The 23,381-nt window shown below is 33.6% G+C and overlaps 3 protein-coding genes across 7 annotated transcripts in view; 1 reads left to right on the top strand and 2 right to left on the bottom strand.

The window, feature by feature from the left end:
- The window catches only part of Fmr1 (synaptic functional regulator FMR1), a 29,325-nt gene extending 16,103 nt beyond the window's left edge, over positions 1-13,222 (bottom strand). For 3 of the 5 annotated variants that reach the window (XM_073093750.1, XM_073093754.1, XM_073093751.1), the window contains exons 1-5: positions 13,070-13,221; positions 12,649-12,701; positions 12,412-12,565; positions 2,768-2,931; positions 84-251 (exon numbers count right to left, since the gene is read on the bottom strand). In XM_073093750.1, coding sequence (XP_072949851.1) covers positions 84-251; positions 2,768-2,931; positions 12,412-12,565; positions 12,649-12,701; positions 13,070-13,120 — 590 coding nt within the window. In that variant the 5' untranslated portion in view covers positions 13,121-13,221. Of the gene's footprint in view, positions 1-83; positions 252-2,767; positions 2,932-12,411; positions 12,566-12,648; positions 12,702-13,069 lie in introns of all 5 variants that reach the window. The other 2 variants (XM_073093752.1, XM_073093753.1) reach the window with 1 other exon arrangement.
- A 1,389-nt stretch (positions 13,223-14,611) lies between these two features.
- On the top strand, positions 14,612-18,770 carry Gmer (GDP-L-fucose synthase-like protein). Its single transcript, XM_073093749.1, has 8 exons — positions 14,612-14,829; positions 14,955-15,100; positions 15,537-15,651; positions 16,226-16,354; positions 16,712-16,785; positions 17,177-17,316; positions 17,776-17,904; positions 18,281-18,770. The coding sequence occupies exons 2-8, from the start codon at positions 14,955-14,957 to the stop codon at positions 18,514-18,516; spliced, it is 969 nt and encodes a 322-aa protein (XP_072949850.1). The 5' UTR covers positions 14,612-14,829; the 3' UTR covers positions 18,517-18,770.
- Positions 18,771-19,280: 510 nt separating this feature from the next.
- On the bottom strand, positions 19,281-23,190 carry alpha-PheRS (phenylalanine--tRNA ligase alpha subunit). Its single transcript, XM_073093748.1, has 6 exons — positions 22,821-23,190; positions 22,168-22,522; positions 21,564-21,841; positions 20,898-21,038; positions 19,998-20,205; positions 19,281-19,529 (listed from the first exon to the last, which is right to left on the bottom strand). Exons 1-6 carry the CDS (start codon positions 23,091-23,093, stop codon positions 19,309-19,311), a joined length of 1,476 nt encoding a protein of 491 aa, XP_072949849.1. The 5' UTR covers positions 23,094-23,190; the 3' UTR covers positions 19,281-19,308.
- Positions 23,191-23,381: the final 191 nt, after the last annotated feature.

The raw sequence follows: 23,381 nt of genomic DNA, 5'->3' as shown, positions 1-23,381 counted from the left end.
TGTTCCGCGTAAATTAAGCCATTTAGTGGCTTCCTTCAATTACAAGGCGGTGAGATATATATACTTATCTATGGTCGCCTCACCTAAAGTGCATCTCCTGCAGCATCTGCGCCCGCTTCTGCGACGTCTCGCAGCGCGACACCGCCGCCAGCACGCCCCGCTCCGGCACGTACCACACGAGCGCCGCGCCGATCGCCTTCTGGAACTCCTTGTGCGCGTTCTCCACCTTCGCGCTGTGTATGTCGTGAAGACTGCAATCAGTTGCGTAACATTATATTGTATTGTTGCGGTCACCGTGTACCCACCCTAATGTATCTACTGTTACTGTCGATGTGTGACTCTAAAGCGCAATGAAGCAGCGTGCAAGAATATAAATCAGGCCTTTGCTAATCGTATGGAGACCCATGTTAAGCAGTGGGACGGAAGTAGTGTTACTGTTATACTTTAAAAAAACATATTGATACCTTAATTTGCAAATCAGCCAACTCCACTTTTTGTCAAAGTAGTAATTTTTTTTTATTTATTTTGATAGTAAACGGCGTTGAACGAAATCAAGATATACAAAAATTCAGTTTTTCTATATTTATATCCGTTAAACTAATTGATAAATAGTCTACTTACTTACGTAGATTTACTTGGATTTCTTAAGAATCTTACAGTAATGTATTTGTAAATAGTATTTTTTCCTAACATTTTATAGAAATCATAGCTGATATTAATCCTAATCTATTTTATTAGATTGACCCACAGCAGAGGTGGATTCACTAAGTGTTTTAAAAAACTTTTTACTTATAATTACTATAATAAATATCATAGTACTTAACGCACACTCCATTATAACCACAAGGTAGCATAATTAAGTGCAGTCGACCATGTGCAAATGTTTCTATCTTGCCACCATTCCAAGCGGTAACGGCGAAGACGCGATACCGAATGATTGATAGGGTGACTGTTACGTGTACTGAGCAAACGTGTTAGGGTGCGTCCGTTGTATGAGAAATTATTAATTGCTTTCATAACACATAGGTTACAGCGTTGGGTAGACTTAGGGCTGCCATCTGTTCGGGATTTGGACTTCCCTGTTCATCCTGAATTGAAATGAATAAAACACTTCTGATATTCGGACACTAAACATGGTGCACAAACATGCTCAGGCACAAAAAAATCCGCAAATATTCCTTGTTTTAGAAGTTTTGTCTAGTGCAGTGTGTGAGTATAAAAAAAGAGCTACTTGGTGCAATTTTAAATACAAGCAAAGTTATTAATATCAACATTTGATTGCTATAGTGCGATGTGACAATTAGAAGTTGCATCTTTCAGAAACGACTTTTATTTACCGATTGTGCCTATACGATTAAAATTCGAATATTTCAGTTTTCTATTTAAATTATGCTATCATGACTTATTCACCAACTTGTCAATTTCTTTGACAAACTTATACATCTTTAAACAGGTGTAACGTGTGTCGGAGTGGCGCGGCTCAGTGCCTCACATAATAATTGATTTTACAAAGATTTATTCATTCGGACAGACGCGCGTAACGGCACACACTCATTGTTATACAACAATTATGCATATCGCAATAATGAGACGCCATTGTGCGTATGAGAAATTAAAATGCATCAGATCTGATACTAGATAAAGGTTTTTTTGCGGAAGAAAGTCTAGACCGGGCGCTATTTATTAATGTTTACAAGAAGGAATGTTGATTTTAAAGTTTAAACCCCTACAAACAAATTAAGTTAATATACAATGCACCCAATTTTTTTTATATAAATATGTGTCATGTAAGTTTGTGGCAATTTTTATGACAATTTAAGTACTTAGGAGGACACTGAGCAGTGAGTCCAAATTTGTATACGACAGATCTAAAAACATTTTCCAACCCGTCCGAAAAAATTAAAACACGATAATGATTTTGTTTAAAATGCAAAAATAACAGCCATGAAATACATAAAAGCAGTACATAATTTCATTTTGGATATCGCACATATTTGTCACTTGAGTAAGCAATTTCAATCAAGGTTATTACGTGACCTACGATGTAGCAAAAATTATGTTATTGTGTATGCAAAACAAATATTTTGACTGTATGCTTCTTATCAATTAATCTATACAATTTAATGATAATGTTTCAATGTTACTTCATATAAATTAATAAATGAAATTATACATCTATCTGGAATTTGAAAATATCCACGCTTTTATAACTTTTTTGCTCAACACAAAATTATAAAAATATAATTACTTTTTAGTATTCGTTCAATCTGTTAGTACTGAGTACAGAATAATCTTGAAATTAAGCTCAATCTCTTCAAATTACACGTTCACTTTTAATAAAGAAATACAGAATTATTTTATCTATCGATGAAGACAAAGGTTTTTTTCATGGCAAATATTAAGGTGTACGGCGGATATTTAAGAGACGCAAAAGCGTCTTCGTGTATTCTGAACCATATGAAAGTTCCAAACTTCCAAAATATTACTTTTCGAGCATCACGAGCAGTTTTTCAATTTTTAGCAATGCTAAATATTCGCTAGACATTTCCGTCTGTCTGTTTACTGTTTTACAAAAATAGCCAGTAAAAGATTACAATTTTACCAATTGTATTTGACTTTTTATTGCGTATAACAACGTACGAGTGTTGGAAATTAACAGTCGATTGTTTTAAAATTCCAGTAGCATCATATCTACATGTGTATATTAATTGAAAAAAAACTAAGGTGATAAATACTGTTGTCCAAAACTTCAGAAATATAAACTTACTAGTCCTTGAGATCATCAGGTACGGAAATTTCGAATTTGTGAAAGGTGTTCTTGTCGATGGGCGTTTTGGGCGTCTTTACCCTCAGACGGTCCTTTGGCACTATCTCTGTGTAGCAGTTGTCCCATTCCAAATACTCTATCACCAAAAAATCGCCCCTCATCATCTGAAAACAAGAATCATCAGGTTATTATCTTACTTATATGTTTTAACAATGCTTAAAAAGTGTGTATGAAAATAAAAATATATCAAGAATAACTAAACTATAAAAGAACCGGTTTTTATAGGCTAAGATATTTTTTACATCATTCAATAATAAATTAATAAGTAAATTTTATCCCTTATTCGAGTTCTATGACCTACATGGAAGGAAGATATGGTGTTATTCAGAATGCAGTATATAATAAAGAGATCTACGTCTTGTAAAATTTTAATGTATATGACAAGATGTGGAAAAATATATTTGACCCTTCATACGATTAGGAATGGGAGAACCTTTTTTATGCAGTCTTAGGACTAAGAAGTAAACTTATATTCCTCCAAGTAGAGCAAAAATGCCAACAAAATCTAGCACTGCTGGGTCAAGATCACCAAACTAAAATCCTAGCTCCGTCGGTGAACTAATGACAGAAAAAATATTGACACACAACCATCGACGTGTTTGACTAAAACATCTCACAGTTAACGGTCTGTTTTCAGATTTAGAAAAACATATCAAGAGCTATTTAGCGGCGTGCGCCCCAGTTACGAATCAAGGTTACCGCCCCGATGTTAAGACTTTTAGTAATACTTCGGCAACGAATAAACATTGACACTAATAAACTATGCTAAAGTTTTATTTACTTTTAAAAATTATTATTTTTAACAAGACCTTAAATATGCATATTAAGTATATTTACAAATTCTAAATATAAATTCAATATTTTAATTTAAACAATAATTAATTAAAAAAATCAAAAACCCGACTGCACCAAAGAGGCTGAAGTAGAATTTCCAAAAGCAGTGAAATAGGCATTTCATTATTTTTATCCAGAAAGCCAAATACAAAGTTTCATAGTAGGTGTCTGCTTCAAAACCAAAAGATATTCAACAAACAATATTATCCTATTTTATCCTCGTAGTGCTCATTTACGCTATATAAAGAACCTATGTGTAAAATTCTAGCACGCTTAAGTTCAGCGGTTTCCCTTTGTGTTGATCTCACTCACACAGCACAGCAACTCACTCATTTAGTCAGACAGTCATCTCGATGTGTATATACGAGTATATATGTACTAGCTGACCCGGCAAACTTTTTGTTGCCATATAAATAAAAAAAATGTTAAGGGTGAACAACCCTTATCACTTAGGGGTAAAAAAATAGATAGTGGCCGACTCTCAGACATACTGAATATGTATATAAAATTTGGTGAAAATCGGTGAAGCCGTTTCGGAGAAGTACGGTAACTAACACGAGAATTTTATATATAAGATATATTATATAATGTATGTGTAATCTCCTCTTAATTTCCTTTATTTTGACACCCTACTCGATAGGTTTGGTTAACTTTTTTTAAAACGTGTAACTATTACGCGAAAAAATTTACCATTTACGGTCTATGAAATATATAACTTCAGTAAATCAAAGTTCCGGTCATTATTTTACCTCGTTAGAGGTAGAATTTCATTATTTTTATCCAACAAGCCTGATACAAAATTTCATAGTGTTTGCTTCAAAATTGACGATTGTTCAAATGAACTTTTAACTCTTATTTTACCCTCTACGGGGTTGATTTTTCGGAGAGGAATAAATAAGTGCGCCTTGTTCCTATCCAGAAAGCCAAATACAAAATTTTATAGTAGTTGCTTCAAAATTAAAGGATTTCAAAAAAACTGTTTTCCCCTATTTTACCCTCTTAAGGGTAGAATTTCCAAAAGGCCTTTTTTAGTACTTATTCACGATATATAGAGAACCTATGTGCAAAATTTCAGAACTGTAAAGTTCTTGGTTTAGGCTGTACGTTGATTTCTGAAAAATGAAAAAGTCATTTAGTTGGTCAGTCAGTCAGCCACCTTACTGTTTTATATATATACATATATGTTTTTATAATCTCCGTTTAATTTCCTTTCATTTGATACCCTACTCGATAGGTTCGGTTAACTTTTTTTTTTAAATGTGTTACTATTTCGCGCCAAAAATCCGCCATTTTGATTTTTTTTTACTAACACCTATCTAAGGACACTCGGGTCATTGAGACAAATATAATGACACCTTAACTATTGAAATTCATCCAGCCGTTAGTTAGATCGAATCAAATAAAGAAAGACAAACATACAAGATACGCGCGAAAAACATAACCCTTCCTTGGCAGTCGGGTAAAAAAAAGAACTTAAGGCAATATAAAAATTAAATGTAAAAAATATATTTAAAAAATGATTTGTGTATTTATTTTTTAATATTTGGAGATTGTTTTCTAATTAAACTCAAAGCATTAATCATCATTTAACATCGCAGTTTGAAGTTAATTATAATAGTATATAAACATGGGACATGGTAGGTATATTTATTAGCAAATTTTTAGTATATTTTTATTTCCTGTAATTGTACATTATTTTTTTAAATATAATCTTTGGAAAATGAAATTATGTTTATAAGTAGAAGTAAATATATTATACCAACCAACTGTGATATTTAATAGTTATCAATTATCATACTGTTAAAATAATTAAAATGGGCTAAACAATTTTTCTTCAAAAAAAAGTTTGAAATCATGCTTTTCACTGATTTCTTACGCATTTTAGCTATTGTAGTAGGCATTGCTTACAACAACAGTCATTTTCGGATTTAGAAGAAACGCAAGTATTCAGCGAGTCGCGCCCCAGATTCTAGTCAATGCCGCATACCGACATAAGAACGTCCGCACATCGATATTGTGAAAACTTACTAATTCAGCTCAATCTGGCTCAACACACTCAATGTACATTTCTTCTAATGTAATAGAAATAACAAAAGTAAAGAAACTGGTAACATGGATACAAGCCTATTAAATTGCTGCTTGTTCTGGTTTGAAACCCGTGGTAAGATACAGGATAACTACCAACTTGGTCCTTAAGAGGTAAAACTTATCTTTGGCAAATCTCATAAAATTCACCCACACTTTTGTTGCTTCTGATGTGTTTGCGACAATGGTCAGTTACCATTAGTTTCAGTAAATAGTCCAGAGGTGGCAACGCTATCTGTGAACGACTTCAAGGCTTCTGTTCTATTTAGACTTAGATGTCCATATGCTACAGGGCTTTCAATGCTGATATGGCCTCTTGCTACTTATTTAAATAAATGTAATGACACCGGACACTTTAATAAATGTTAAAGATATTGAACAAAATATATTTCAAACTTATTTCCCATTCATACTTCCTGTGTTAAGTTTACAACGTAAGAAAACTGAATGGAATAAATTCAATTTACTTGCCCTACAAACTTTGTGGAAGTTAGAATTTTGACCTTTTGAAAAGAATTCATCTTTCTCCATTTACATTGTACGCTTATGTAATATGTATATAGGGTAAAATAAATCTAGCAGCTTATTCTTGAACCCACATAAAACATCACTTGTTAACGAGTTATGCAAATATGTAGATAAGGTTAGGTCATACTTTTAAATGGATTCATTCTAAAATATCTGGACATTGTTATAGTTCTGTACAATGCAATTTATAATATAGCCATGTGATGTTTTAGCCTTTTCAAGTTACGCATAGATCCGGGTTAAGATTCCCCAGTGTCCGTGTACCCCAGAGTACTCGGTCGTTTAGTTAGCTTTAAAACTAAGACGGAAGCTCTTATTGCGTCTTTACCTAGTCTAATGTTAGTCCTGGGAATGCCTAGGAAAAATAAAATAAAATGGAGAAGTGTTATTTATTCCATTTTGGTCTATTTCTAGACGATGTTTCGAAAACTATTTAATCTTTCAAGCTTCCAACTTCTTAAGATAACCTATGAATTATTTGTGGACGTGTAGCGGCGCATCGGTTCTCAATTTTATGTGTTGCGGCAGTAGATTAATAAATCACAGGAACGAAAATCTGCCAACTGATGCTAGACATCCGTGCTTCCAATTTTTCCAAGAGTTATCAATCTGTTTGTTTGTAGACCAAAATAGACCCACCCTGCTCCAGGAATTCTATTAAAGTAAGAAGGCAATTTACAAAAAAAAAAAAAAAATATTTGCAATTCATATTATACACAAAAATAACGGTGTAACATAATGGATTCCTCGTGACTCGTGATACACTTTAAATAGTGATAGGCAATGATGGATAACACAATAACATTAGCTCAAGAGTTACGATTATGGCTGAGTATAAATTATTTATATTTATTTTTATGTACATTCCTAGCATATCATTCTCACCTGTTTAGATCATGTGGTGAATCAATCTCTACTTGGGTGGTCCAATAACTATGATTTCAGTCAATTATAAAGTAATGAAAGGGTAATTTTGAAATAAGTTCTCCCATAAATCAGGTCCGAGGGCTGATTCGTAGACAAGGTGATACTTTTAAATCGCCCAATTTACACCTATTGGTAATATCAGGTCTAGTTTGGCCAACGAGGAACAGTCACCCATGAAAACACCGAGCGCTCCGTTGACATAATAATAAAGAAATGGTCATTAAAACTGTGTATTTGTTTATTACTGGGGACTAATGAAAACTAGACAAATTTAAGGGATCGAAAAGCCTTTTTCTATTACCCTTAAAACGAGACAGAATTCCTCTCATTCCAGAAGATGACTACCACACCACAAAAATAAATCGGCAAAGCAGTGGAGGCGATAAAACTCCGCGAACGCTACGTATAGAACTTTCTACAACCTTTAAAAACTAACCTCGCCGGTTCATAAAACAAAGATGCGAATTACGTTATTATGCAATAACATGATCGAACATTCGTACCCAATACGGGGCACAAGTAGTGCGCGCACGCATGCGGCATGTTCCGCTTTCGCTGTCAAGGTATACCACTAAGTACTTTATGATTCTTACATTTTAATCTACTAGCTAAACTCGGTCATGCTTCACTCGGTTACGTTTGATGTTCCCCTGGGAGTTTCAGGATAAAAAGTATATACAAACACCATATAGATATGCAACATTGCATAAAAAAAGGAAATCAAAGGCACATCCGACATAAGACTTAAAAAGTCTCATATTTTATTAAATGTAATCATGGTCCCGACGTTAAAAATATAAAATTTTGGCACAAAAATCAATTATCATAATATCTGTGTTAAGTTCCCAAATAAATCAAATGAAGAGGCTAAAGTTTTTATCGAATGTGCCAAGTATTAAAATCCCCATAAGTGATTCTATTTTAGCCAAAACTTTAGAGCTATTATTTCTCATTGTAAGCTCTATTCAGGGCATCAAAGAACAATCTTTGACTACGATACACGATAAAAAAGAAACATTAATAATCGCCTCATACAATGGTCAGACGCCTTCCACCGAAAGGAAAGAACTGCTTCATTAGAAATAGGCTGGTGGTACCTCACCGGTCGAGCCATACTTGTTCTACCACCTTTCAGTATTCCCAAATCCACAATGAGAACGTGCATCATTGCATAATGCATATCAATTTAGAAACCGTTTATAAAAAGTTTAATCCATTTAAAAACAAAGACCAATAACAATCTAGAAAATATTGAAAAAAAAAACGTCATCAATACAGATCACGTCAGATTTAATGCATACTTGAATCAAATCTCACATATAATATGTACATAGCAGATACCGGCGGAGATAAGACAAGTCTATTGTTCCGCTGATAATAGCGTCCTTTACACGAATTTTACATAATTATGTTTACAATTAGTAGGCACATACCGTTTAATTTATTGCGGAAGCAGCAAAAGGGTAAGGAGACCTGATGATAAGTGTTCACTACTATTCATAGACGTCTGGAAACATCTCTAAACAGGATTGTAGTTTAGCTATTTGAGTTTGACCACAGATGCGGTACTGCTTGCGACACTTTCTATGGATAATTAATTTAATAAGAAAGTTAAAAGGCTATTGTTATTGCTATACTAAACCATTCAAGAGAGGTAACAAAGCACCGCGCCTCCTTGGGTAGCCTGTTAAACTATGAAGTCATAATGACGATAACGATTAAATGAAGTACGTAATTATAATCTCAAAATTAACGTAAGTACTTATGACAAATGGGAAAAATATTACAGACAACGCCGCATACAAAAGGAAGAGTTACACATGAATTTCGGCGAAAACTCGAGACAATACCCCGACGTTAACCAAAGCCCACACGACAACTGTCGAATTTAATACATAAAAACGCACTCGTATGCATTTGAAGGGACGACGCCGGGCGACGACGACGAAAACACACGTCTCGGATGATTCAGATGAAAATTGTGGAGGATCAAGTCGTCGGCCTAGACGCCCGGTCAATGACTTTTAGCGAATAAATTACGGTAGGCATGATGGTTTTATTTTTTATAACGAGACCGGAAAATCACGTTTTTGTCATTACTAGGAAATTTTCGGAGTGGAAATTCGGTTTTTCAATTACACTAAAACAATCGCGGTTAATGAAAGCGAGCCTCAGACCCCGAAGTATTACGATAACGAGCTGAACGAATCTTGTTCACTTGAATTTATTTAGAAAATGGTCTATTTCTAGCAATAGATATTTTCTAAATTTTAGAATCTAAAAGCATAGAGAAACTATGGTACAAATTACCTACATTAAATTAAATTTTCTTAAGACTATTTTTAGACGTTCTCAAAGGTAATAATCGCCTATTAAGTATGAGTTATTTTTATTACGTCTCATAATAACCCTCGAAAGTTCAACTGCGGTAAAATTGACCTCAAATAAATGCAAACATCAAGATTTAGCCCCAATGGGGTCAACTTCGTAAACAATTTTATTTCCCCAAGGACAGTAGACATTTTGGTACCGATAGCTAATTGAACAGAACATTGCACTAGGATGTAGAGATCACGATTGAGAAAACTTAATACAAGAACTTTGAGCTCTATTGCAAGGGAAGAACATTGCGTATAATTTGACATTATGACGATCGAAATGCTGGAGTCTAAAAAACAGGCTTCTTGGGCCACAGCCAACCCACCCGGCTCACATTTTAGTCCATGGAATTATGTTGCAACGGAATCGATTACCGGCAATTTATTATCCAGAAGACCAAAGTGAAATCCTTTTTCGTTTCCATACAGGTATTCGGAATTTTAACTAATGATATACATATTTCTCCCAGAGATCGTTCGCGTGGACTTTATGACTAGCAGTTACGAGTATCAATGATCGCAATATGACCAGTTAGAATAAAATGGATGCAATCAAAATAAAAAAAATCTTGCCCTTGTAAAAACAGTTACGCCAAGTTTAATAGTATAGGTCAAATAATGTTGAAGGTTAACTATCTCATATATAACTACTAATATCCATTTTAATATGTATAATCAAAAAAGTAGAAAGTTGATGAAATGTCAGCAAAGGACATGAAACCTAAATAGATACAACTTTCGTACATGCCCCTATTTTGCATTAATCTCAAGATAAGAGATAAGTTATGACACCATGATAATGTAAGCTATGAATAAGTGTCTCATGTATTAATTAACTTATTGGAAATAGGATGCACATTCTTAGTAGAAAATTATATCATTCTTAAATCATTCATAGAATCGAAATGTTGCCCAAATACCTTGTGTTTGTAAAATAAATTGTCATTATGAAAAACAAATAGCAAGCCAAAGTTATTAGTTCAAATGATAAGAATAAAAAAAATCGTGTTTTAATGCTGACCTTGCATAATAGCATTGAGTATATTTGACCATGTAGTGGATTTTACATATTGAAATATATAATAAAAATACTTTAGATATCAACAAAGCAGATTCAGGAAAAAATATTGTTTGTATTAGATTCAAGATAGCAGAGTTCAATGAACTTTCAGCTCTACGGACTAAAAATATGTCTGAAGCCTAACAAACATTAAATTGGCACACAATAAGGGTTTGCTCTAGTACTATTGATGACTCAAGTGCACAATTGTGCATACAACCTGAACGGATTTCACACACTCAATACTGCATCACAAGCATTAAAGCCATTATCAATAATATGCAGCCATAGTTTTACTAATGCTTCTATGATTTTGTTCAGAACTAATGCATAAAGATGAGAATCTATTTCATTAGAGGAATCTTTTGAGTTCGTTTTCTGTTTATCTATATAATATTATCTTCAGTTAATACTTAGATAGCAAAATTAGCTATAACCCAACCCACTCATGTCAATTTATTTCTTGTATAGGGTGTATGATAGACAAATATTAAATATGATACATATAATACACTAGCTGACCTGGCAAACTTTGTACCGCCTCAAAATCTATTTATCTAAATATATTTCATATAAAATATAGCCTATGTTACTCGTGGATAATGTAGCTTTTGAATGTTGAAAGAATTTTTAAAATCAGTCCAGTAGTTTTTGGGCCTATTCATTACAATCAAACAAACAAACAATGTTTTCCTCTTTATAATATTAGTATAGATACTACAAATGTTTTAACAATCTATTTTCTATACATGTAAAAAATTAAGGATTATATTTTTACCATAGTATCATGAATATGGGTTACACAGTAAACAAATAATTATAGCTTATGTTTGAGTATGGGGATTATTAGTGTTAGTATCATTATTTCCAATATTTTCAAATATTGTAGAACAATTTACGGTTTTGACTCCAGCATCAGCACCCCACCTACTTCTCTATCATACTAAGTTATTTATGACAACTTAGTTCCAGGCGTAGCAACACACATGTGAAAGACTTCAGGTTCAAACCTATCTGAGATTGATTACAGATGTATGTGAGAGGCAGAGGTCTCATTGTTATTATTAAACTTGTATTTATACTCAAATCTGAAGTTTGGTCAACTAGTTTGATATATTATGTTGGTCCAAAGTAGATATTTTAGCATCAATTCAGCTTGCCTCAAGAATTTGTCCTATTTGGTGTAAATTTCTAAATATAACTTTATTATTCATGAGAAGTAAATGCAATTTTTATCTCATGATTAGATGAAGTCATCATGTACAAAGACAAGTTAAAATATAAACCTAAAGTGGAACAAGACAATATACATTATATCTGTATGTATTACAAGTGTATGTAATGAAATTACCTTTGTTAGTTTGTTATATGCTATAGAAATAATTGACAAACAAAAGATAATCATGTAAACATAAACCACAACAAAACAATGCAATAAGTAGTTATGTCCTAAATGTATAAAATAATAATGTACTTTGTATTATATTACAGTAGAAATTATAATATTTTTTAAGGACAGTACATTTGAAAAATCAAACTAGTTTAGGGGCCCTAGAAGCAGCTTTATGCTAATTGACATCTGGCTCCATATGATGCATGAGGGGTCAAATACTGGTTTCCATTGTAATCCACCACATATGATCCAAATGAACATGATGGGTAACACATTATCAACAAAGAGTTACACATTAATTGGCGGGTAGTTCTATATCGGACGGCTACTATATAGTCTATGCTACACCAATACGTAACTAGTAAAAGTTCGTGAATACCTTGATATTTGCAGTCCACCACCCACATGCTTCCTTCTCGTTCGACCTCGCGAATACCTCAACCTCCTGGTTCTCGACGAACTCTGTGTGTTTGCCGGTGTCTTTGGGCGGGAGGAACACTTGCGAGAAGGGAAACTTCGACTCTGGCTGCCAGCTACAACAGCAATACATAAGCCGTCATTACCATATTATCCACTCGTTATAACAACTGATGTTTTACGCAAATTTTCAACTCACTCATTTTCAAAGGTTACGAGAACCTCGTTGTCGAGCACGTCGGTGACAATGGCCTAAAAATATAGAAGAATTTTAGAACATTCATGTGATCCAATAACTTGGTACGGCAATAGAACTAAGTTTTCTTCGGCGCATATGCGAAAATATGCAAATACAAAAATTCGGCACGTGCCGCCCCGATCGGGTTCCGCAATGGTCGCTAAAAATATAAAATGCGGCACGAATAAAACACATGGAAAATTCACGCCCTGTCAAGACGGACATGGCGTCCATTCCAGCCGCGATGATCTTCCCGGAAAAATACTTTGGTAAGTATGTGATAAAATTAGGAAACGATGGCTTGGTATAACTCTCTATGTGACTCACTAATAAAAATAACGTATTTTATGCACAATTAGAACGTACTTCACGATTTACAAACCTTATAATAAGCACCATTTTCACCGTACACCTCGACCGACAAATCCTCCATTTTGGTTTGAAAGCGTATTTGGCGTTTTCAGAGCGAGAATGAACGCTCAAAGTAAAACCACTAGCCAATCATTTTCGAGAATTCCTTCATAGACTAAATTCTTTCTTTTTAAAAAAATGCTGGCAACAAATCATGGATAAAATGTAAAAAATAAACTCTGTGGTTTTTAAATGAAAGTGAATCATGGATGATTTATTTGATTTTGGAATTCCCTGAAAATTGTTGCCATTTACTATAATGACTCTGATTTAAAAAATATTTATTTTATTCAGAAAGTATCATGCAAATGCTAAAGAAAAAGAAATAATAACGAACATTTGAAGAAGTTAAAGATGAGATAACCATTTGTGATTGTACTTCGGAGACACCACTGCCACACCTACTTCTGCTTAATAATAGTAGTGTTCTGCCTGGATGTGTTCCTGTTTGAAAAGAGACATACTTTTATTCGAGGCATTCCAACTAAGTCCTCCTGGATAGCAATGCTTCTGTGACCGATTGCTGGTAGGAATCTAATTTTATCTAGTGTTGACTACAGATGTCCGCAAGTGGTAGTAGCCACTTACTTTCTGTATAGGTTACTATAATCTTTTCACTTACCATCAGGTAGACGTTATGCTTATGATTTCTATATTATAAAATATTGAAAAATACTATCGATGTCACATTACATCAATATGACATACTTGAAATGTTTTAAAGAATGTATTACTGTTATTGTAATAAAATTATACCGGGACACTAGGAAATTAGGGAACGATTGGAGTGGCGCCAATTAGGGGAGGCCTGTGTCCAGCAGTGGACCTCAAAAGGCTGATGGATGCAATAAAATAAAAAAATCCGTTTCTTTATTACGGGTTAGTAATTATTAAGGATTCAAAACTCTTCGGAATTTATGGATAAATAATATAGAGACGAATTCTAGCTTAAAATATAGAAAACGTTTTGGGTCATTATTACTCAGTAGTAATGCATGTATAAAATAATACTCTATGAGTATGTAATGCCAATACCCTTAGATCACCAACTATCTAAGGCCAATACCCTACGGTTATAAAATGTTACCAGTAAATTTTGTAACGCCATCTTTAAATAATAAAGCTAGAAGTATCGTTAAAAACCATCAGGAACTTTATATTTGAACTGCATTGACTTCTTATTGTATTACTAGAATATATTTTGCTACGATACTTTTTCAATCCATTTTATTTAAGTAAAATTGCCAGAATAATCTCTAAAAATTTAAAAAACATTTAATCTCTAATGCATACAAAAATAAATTCTCATTATGTAATTTAATCATTCTCATAATTTGACATAGTTAAACCAAAAATATCCAATCCATATGAAGTCTATTGTGGATTGGATCCTTTTCTTGTAAACGTAGTTACAATTATTTATTACAGTAACTGTATAATGTATGTACGTACATATGTTTTAGTATAATGTATATGTCAATTAGTAATTACAGGTTAAAAACCACTGTTTATGAAAAAGAACGAACAAAAGAAAGTGACATGAAAAAAGTCAACCGTTCATTCAATTTTTTCCAACTTTGATTTTTCAGCAAATTCCATTCTGCATTCTCGGTCGCCGGCGGCAGATAAGAAATTGTGATATCAAATTGCCACATATTTACTTTCTTCGTTCGTATTTCATTGTAATTTGTATGTTTTTGTATTTACTGCTGTGTCTTTAAAATTATAAAGGTAATTCGTGTTCTTCTACATTGAATGTTTTGTGGACAATATGAAACGATAGACATTTATAAGTAAAAAGCATTGTTTACTTTTAAGTTTTACGTTTTTAAAGTACTAAACTTGCTTTATTATAGATGAGTTCAGAGAAGAACGTTATTTTGGTGACTGGAGGCTCTGGTTTAGTCGGACAAGCCATCAAAACCGTAATAGAAGAGGAGGCGGCGAAGGGAAACTCAAATGAAACATGGGTTTTCTGTGGTTCAAAGGACGGTGATCTTAGGCAAGTTTGTACTTTTGTCAATGAAAAGTAATAAAATGAGTACTAATAAAATTTTGATTATAGTAACCAAGGTAGGAAACTGACAAATATAAGTAAATACTTTAAGTAAATAAGTTTAGGTTGGGTATAGTTGCTAATGCTAAACGTTCTTGTAATTGGTTATACTTTCTATTATGTACAGTATGCCTTAAGGATAGCAATATACCTGTGATCACCCTTATGCTAATGTGACTGACGGTTAACATTTAACAACCCCATATTGACTTTAATATAGTGACTGACAAAAATACTTTACAGATGTTTATGTTCAGCGGTGAATTTATAAGGATTAAGGGATAGGACTGACTTAACGTCAAGTGGTAGGTTTACTGTGTTGCTTTCAGTATGTAGAAAATAAATATTAAAAATTAAACTTAATCCTACATTATTTTTCCAGGGATCGAGCCCAAACAGAGGTTCTGTTTGATAAACACAAGCCTACTCACGTGATACACCTCGCTGCAATGGTTGGAGGCTTGTTTCACAATATGGCACACAATTTGGACTTCTTTGTGAGTGCTTAATTACATTGCCTTGTATATGTTGCGTTTTTGTGTTATATATTTGGTTTTTCTTAGTTGCATACTCATGATTACAAAATATATTTATGGATAATTCATTGTATATATTGTTGGGATTCCTGACTGTACTGATTCATTATTTCTTATATTTAATTTTAAATTTCCTAGTTTAAAAGCCCATAGAAGTTTATTTGAAGGGATGTCAGGGGACATGGGGATCAACAGATAAGTTAAAAAATATTAAGGCATTCCATACTAGAATGTGATTAGTTTTTTTATTAAATTACTCCCATTTGAGCACCAATGCTTTAACTTAATTATAAGTGTAAGATTGGTTACCTTTACAAATAAACACAACTGTAATAACATTAACATAAATGTGAATTGATTTGCTTATATTTTCTTTAATATTGTCAACATCTTTGAGAGGGTGTTAATAAAATAACAACATACTTAGTGTGACTTTTAATTGTGAAATACTGCAAGCTCTAATAATAATTTGTAAAAAAAATGTACATTGCTACTGGCTACTGGCATTTTTATATTTTTATCTTTTGAATTTCAGAGGGAAAATATGGCAATCAATGATAATGTGCTCCACACCAGCTATAAACATAAAGTAAAGAAGGTGGTGTCCTGTCTGTCCACATGCATCTTCCCAGATAACACTACATACCCTATAGATGAGACCATGGTAAATAATTATATATTTTTAAACGATTAAACAATCCGCATTAACTCTTAATTTGGTAATAAAATTAATATGTTATGTGATACTAAAGTAATAAAGTAAAAAAAAATTTAGAAAGTAATAGTTACATTGTTTTTAATTTATTTTTATATCATAGGAACCGCGCATGCAGTTCACCTGATAGTAAATGGCTACTGCCACCCATAGACATCTGAAATCAACTTCAGATAAGATTATATTCCTACGTGAGTTCACAGATGCGCTACCACAAATAACATAGCTCCACTGCCTCAGAAAGGTATCCCTGCCTTATCACGCCAATGTAATAAATAGTATCCCAAAATCAGAGGTTTGTTACAGGTTCACAATGGACCTCCTCACACGTCCAACTATGGTTATAGTTATGCAAAGAGGATGATAGATGTATTAAACAGGTATGCTTTATAAAAGTAGTCTCATTATATGAGCACTATTTTTAATATTGTTTGATTTTGTTATACATTATATGTGCCAATATTATAATGTCTTAACTAAGTGTGCCAAATTTTCAACATCACCATAGACCTAGTATATTGTAGATTCAACCAATATCAGTATCAGTGTTCCTCCAGAACTAAAATATTTCTGCAAAATATAATTGGATTTCCTGGCTTGTTACTAAACTATTCAACTTTATTTTGGGAGTTGTAAGATACAATTGCGCCGCTTCTTCTTCATAGCGAAACACCTTCTGAAGCGGTGGTAGTTTGTTGACTTTCAAAAAGTATTCTATATGAATCAATTTTGAATAAATGAGATTTGAATTTGAAATTTAAATGTGTGCAGGGGCTATCACGAGCAGCACGGCTGCCTGTTCACATCGGTGGTGCCGTGCAATGTGTTCGGGCCGCACGACAACTTCTCACTTAGCTCCAGTCATGTCGTACCAGCGTTGATTAGGCGGATGGATGACGCTATACGAAATGGTATGTTAAGCACTTTTCATAATAGCTGTATTCAGACAGTTCGTGAGCTGTATAGCATAAACTAATAGCATGAAGACGGTCTAATAAGTACAATAGTTGTTATCCCAAAAGATACTTTTTTTTAAATCTTGCGCCTCGATTGACCGATTTCTGGTCTATAGCACTGTAACACTGCACTCTGTGGTTTTGAAGGGTGGTAGACACTTTTTCAAGTAGTTCAGAGGCATCCCAACTAACTGGCAGGGCAGCTGGTAATTGCAGTGACAATGTTGCCTAAAAAAACGGCAGAATATGTTTGATGATGTGTGTGAAAAGAACAAAAGAGTTGACTCCACTGGGAGCAGTTCGCTACAAGCGTTACAACAACACAAGACTCACAACACATCGGAGATGATAACACACAAAAAACATAAATTGCAATATTCTATTGGAAATTGTCCTAAAAAAATAATGTTTCAGGTGATCAAACATTCACCGTGTTGGGCAGTGGCAAGCCATTGAGACAGTTCATCTACTCTCTAGACTTGGCAAAACTATTCATATGGGTGTTGAGGAAGTATGAGAGCGTCGAACCCATCATTTTATCAGGTACGGACATTCAGAGCTCTTAAAATTTTATAAAATATATCTAACTAGTCTTTTAAATTAACCTTATAGTCAGTTATAGGACTGCTATACGTTCATAGATGGACGTTTATTTTCCTTTCTTTTTAATCAGAAATAAAACATTTTACACTATACTTATTGTTAATGTTAAGTTAGTTACTTTTAACTTAACTTACTTTAACCTGGATTACTTAGGGTAAAACAATATTTAAAAAAAAGTTAAGTGTAAAAGTTAAGTTTTAATATGGACATACACCACTTGGATAGACTAGGGTAAAACTATCTAAAAAAAGGTAAGTTAAGTGTTAATATGGACAAACTCCACTAGGATATTTTAATAGCTAAGTACAATTTTCAGTGGACGAAGAAGACGAAGTAACAATCAGCGCTGTAGCGGAGGCTATAAAGAAAGCGCACGGCTACCAAGGACAGATCGTGTACGACACGACGAAAGCCGACGGCCAGTATAAGAAGACCGCTTCAAACAAGAAACTTAGGGCTTTGAATAAAGATTTTAGCTTCACACCTATCGATAAGGCGATTCAAGATACAGTGGATTGGTTTAAAAAGAATAGGGAACAAGCTAGAACGTAGAACTTATATTTCACTTATAAATCAGTTATCGGTATTACTTATAAGCCGCTACGTTAAAGAATTCATAAGAATGGCGGCCAGTTGGATTTAAAATATAATAATGTATGTAGTCATAGATTAGTAAAGATACTTCGCCGCCTTGAAATTGAATGAAGCCACAAACGGCTTATTTTAGTAAGTTCTTTTTTTGAATTCTTGACAAATAAAAACATTTTTAGAGAAAAATTACGAATAAATAACTAATACTGCGTAATTTACGTAATAAATAAATAATTATTTCAAATATTTTAGAGACATTTTAGCACGGAGACGTGGCAAAACTTTTTTACGCAACTATTTCAATTCTCAAAACTGGGTACATTTTCTTGTTAGGAGTGAGTAATCTTTACTAATCTATGTATATAGTACAGAATATTATATATTTAATACACTCATGTACTTTAAGCAGCGAAACTTCATTGTTAATGAAATAGATACGTAAAATAGAAATTGTATTATATTTTTATTTACAAGATATAGCTTTTTATTTAAAGATGAAATAAACCATATTATGAACTTATAATTTTGTTTTTTCACTATATATATTTAAATTTTTACTGATAATTTTGCCAGTGTCTTAAAGGTGTCATTTTCTTAAGCTATCTGCGTACATAGCCGCTAACTTGATTGTTTTGTAGTGAATTTGTGTATTGATTAAAAGTTAATAAATCATAATAGGTATAAATCATTTTAATTATATTGACAAAATGAAATAAAACAATATCTACAACAATAATAAATTATATTTTGTGATCATTTATCTAGCCTACAGATGGGGTTAGATTGCACCATTTGTAAGTCGACTTTTGGTCCAACGAGGTCTCTGATGTTGTTGAGGCCATACTTTATCATTGTGGGTCTCTCTAAAGACAAACCCCAAGCAATGACATGCACATCTTCTGGAAGACCCATTGGCAACAACATCTCCGGTCGGAAAACACCTGAATTACCAATTTCAATCCATTTTCCGAGTCCTGAAAATAATTCAAAATGTGTTATACAATGTACTATAATACAAAATAAATGTTAAAATACGAATTAAGGTACAATTTTTCACTTTAAATAATGAGTCATTTTAGTTAACTCTTTATATTTAAACAAGTAGTGTTACAAAATCAAAAGTACTTTTAACTGCACCCATATGGCCCATACCTCAAATCATATATAAAGATGGTAGTTATGATTATAATTTGAGTTATGAGATTATAATTTGACGTCAAAGTATGTGCAGCACACTGATAGCCTGAGATAAGGAAGCCACGTAGTAAAGCATGTACCTACATATATTTGGAGACTATTCAGTAACTTTGTGTCCATTATAAATACTGAAGCCGACTAACAGGCTATACTAAGCCGTCCATGGGCGGCAGTAGCCATTTACCATCAGGTGGGCTGCATGCTCGGCTGTTATTCCTATATTATAAAAAAAAAACTATACTTACCAGTATGATATGCAAAGATCTCCATACTAGGTTCGGTATAGGGATTGTATGCTGGTTTGAACTGGAGCTGGTCGAAGCCCAGGCGCTTGAAGAAAGCGTCCAGTACGCTAATCAGATCTGCCAGACCGAGCCCGAGGTCCGCGATCACACCCTCTACCTGGTGGAACTCTGCTAAGTGCGTAGCGTCGAGGGTTTCGTTACGGAACACCTGGAGATTAAATAAACTTGTCAATAAAAAATAAGATAAGAAATAAAGAAAAGAAATAAGAAATAAAAGGTAGGAAGTGTCTTCACACTTCATACTTTTTATTTCTTTTTTGTTTCCTTTATTTCTTATCTTATTAATTTGCTTTAATTTAAAGGTAAGAAGTGTGAAGTATACTTCTTACCTTAGATGAGTAAAATACATAGATAGATCAATCCTAACAAGAAAGTGAAGTTTTGAGAATTGAAATTGTTGCGTAAATATAGTTTTGCCACGTCTCCGTGCTAAATAATTGACGAAGCGCTTTGTGGCTTCATCCAATTACAATGCGGTGAAGTATCTTTCTATTCTACTTATTAAAGCTTCTTACATATGTATTTATAAATCTAAAGAAAACTTCTATTAACTTGTTAATAAAAGTAATATTCGCGTTAATTTTCAAATTTTTCAAGTAGCTATGTGATTAAGTACTTCACATGTATCGTTTGTTATCATTGATAGCTAACCACAGAAATAACATAAGCACATTTATAGGTATTTATTTCCTCGATAACAACACAACATACCATTCTGAGACATAAAGATCCCAAATCAGGCACATAAGTAAATGATGAATGCATTTTTATGTTAATGTACTTATTTGTGCATGTTCATAATACAACAGAATAACTCATTAAAAGAAAGAAATAACATACCTTGTCGATGCTGAAGTACTTCTGAGGAGTGAATTCCTTTTGCTGTGCCACCTTGTACAGCATACGAGCGCTTACAGCTGTTGTGTGTGTGCGCAAGATGTTCTTCTGTGCTTCCTCAATCTTCCAATCGTATCTGTAACCCTGGTCATCTACTTGAGTGTAACGCATTTTGTAACAAAATTATATATGATATTAATATACATGACTATGACCATGATTGTGTGGAATATAGGGTTGCCGCATGCGGGCGCAATACCGCAATGTGCGTAGATATATGAAAATGTAAGTAAATTATAGTTGCTGTTTTTTCGGCAGGATTTATTTCCACTGCTGTATGTTTGTCTGTTACCGCTGCGCCTTTGGGTAACGCAACATTATCTTTCCTTCCTACAGCTACTACATAACCACAGGGGCTACTTAATCGCGCGAAACAAAACAACTAATCCACGTTCGCGCGCGTACTCGGAAGACAAACGCGCTGTGACTTCTCACTCTCAGAAGGAGTAGCTATGCATCAGTGTTAAACCACATATCAAACTAAGTATAAAAATAAGTTATATGTATATTAGAAGATGACTACAGATGTTCAGAGATGGCACTAATTACTTAACATGTGAACTGCGAGTTTATTTGCTATTAAAAACTCATAAAAAACAACAAACTAACCTGTGATCCATAACCACCTTCACTGTGAACCTTTTTAACCCTCTCCAAGTAATCCATAGGGAACTGTGTGGTGTTAGCAGGTGTGGTCATGAAGAAGGTATCATGAGCATCCCTTGCTGGGTGCTGCTGCGGTTGGAAGAGGGCATCAAAATTCCAGAAGGAACTCTCCACATACTGGTTTGTTGGCATTTCACTGAAGCCCATCTCGAGGAAGATTTCCCTGAACTCTGACCGTACTTTAAGTAATGGATGGAGGTGTCCACATTCTGGTGGTTGACCTGTAATTTTTGATACATAGAATAATATTTTTTAATGAGTGATATTACATATTTATGTAGATCAAAGCAACAAGCAGTGACAAACAATGATTGATACTCAGCATCCCAATCTGAGGAAATGAGGTTCATATCATAGACATCTTGATTTAAAAAAAAAAACTAGAATCCAAAATATTTGCATCTCACTAGCATCTAGCAAAAAGCTTACAAAAGCTATAATGCAATTCTAGATCTCAATTAACATTGGAATAAGTTTACATATACATTCAAATACAGACTTTCATAAAATACAGTAAAATACCAAAATTGAAGTTCTATTCCTTTACCTAAAGCATCAAAATTGTATGGCTTGAATTCCAGTTGCTTCCAAGAGCCAGTTAGCAGCATTTCACTAGTTAAGTCAGTTTCCAACTTCTTGATAGACGTAGCAAACTGTGGACCCTTGGATATCAAGAAACTTTTCACAGTAATCTCTTGAAGTAGCTTCCGTTTCTTATATTCATTCCGTACGTTATCTGGAAGGTTGTCTATGCCTTTCTTTATTTCATTCAAATGATCCTGCACTGTATCGGTGATGGAGTCTACTTTGCGTTTCACAAGAGGTGCTCCTCCAGATTTGTCTATGATTATCCAGCCAGCAGACATGGCTTTGCTAAAACCAACTTTTGCATTGGGTACAGTCTGTAAATTGTAAAGTTAAGTTAGTTGAGGAATTTACTTAAATTCATTAATGATCCTGAGATTTTTGTGTATCTTCAAATTGTATGTTATTGGCACTTTCTGGTTAACACTTAAATGGACCACACCATTCGTACACATAACGATTCTGTTTTGGCACCTACAAAATATTGTATGAACCATACTTTGCTTTATCTTTATTCATTTATGTGGTATCTATCATATAGTATAGTATTAACTAGATGTTTTTCATTACTTAATTTAATATCCGATATTCGAGAGTATTTTAATTTAGTATTACCTTCATAACCTCAGCTTGTGAAATTCCTTCATCAGGAATACTTCTGTACAAGACAGCCTCGTGGCTCCCCTTCTCCGCTACCAGCTTGCCCTCGTCACTCAGGTCCCACTTGATACTTTTCACCGGTTCCGACACTACCATCTCAAGAGCCTCTATACTTTTTACAGCACCAACTATTTTCTGATGATCCTCGTTAAATTCACTTGCCAGTTTTAGAGTATCTACATTATCACAGCCTTCTAAATAGTGTAAAATCCTCTCGTTAAGTTCCATTTTATTATTAAAAGTGTAAAAGTTTATTTCAATTAGGTTATAAGGTATCGTAAGCAGTGTAAGCACAGCATATGACAATTTATGACTTCGCCTGATTGAAAATTTGATAAATGTCAACGTCAACATCGACTGTAGGACAGTCTCGCTTTACATTCGTATAACGGAACGCTTTTTTGTATAAAATAATTTATAAAAAGCTTCTACAGTACTTCAAAATAAATTAAGAAAAGGTATTTATTTTCTTGATTTTATATTATAGATTTTTTTAGTATTTAAGAACATTAAAGG

This window comes from Epargyreus clarus, unplaced genomic scaffold (genome assembly GCF_041222505.1).
Source record: "Epargyreus clarus isolate Ecla_fem2 unplaced genomic scaffold, WU_Ecla_fem_2.2 ptg000005l, whole genome shotgun sequence".
Classification (NCBI taxonomy): Eukaryota; Metazoa; Arthropoda; class Insecta; order Lepidoptera; family Hesperiidae; genus Epargyreus; species Epargyreus clarus.
The sequence above is the reverse complement of the archived record's forward strand: the minus strand, read 5'-3'. Positions and strand labels throughout refer to the sequence as shown.

What these genes read in the sequence shown, in the direction of transcription:
- Gmer (XM_073093749.1), top strand. Translation starts at nt 14,955, where the DNA reads ATGAGTTCAGAGAAGAACGTTATTTTGGTGACTGGAGGCTCTGGTTTA. An exon ending in TCAAAGGACGGTGATCTTAG is followed by an intron (nt 15,101 to 15,536) that starts GCAAGTTTGTAC and finishes TTATTTTTCCAG; the next exon opens with GGATCGAGCCCAAACAGAGG. An exon ending in CGAACCCATCATTTTATCAG is followed by an intron (nt 17,905 to 18,280) that starts GTACGGACATTC and finishes TACAATTTTCAG; the next exon opens with TGGACGAAGAAGACGAAGTA.
- alpha-PheRS (XM_073093748.1), bottom strand. Translation starts at nt 23,093, where the DNA reads ATGGAACTTAACGAGAGGATTTTACACTATTTAGAAGGCTGTGATAAT. An exon ending in CACAAGCTGAGGTTATGAAG is followed by an intron (nt 22,523 to 22,820) that starts GTAATACTAAAT and finishes TACAATTTACAG; the next exon opens with ACTGTACCCAATGCAAAAGT. An exon ending in ATACAATTTTGATGCTTTAG is followed by an intron (nt 21,842 to 22,167) that starts GTAAAGGAATAG and finishes CAAAAATTACAG; the next exon opens with GTCAACCACCAGAATGTGGA.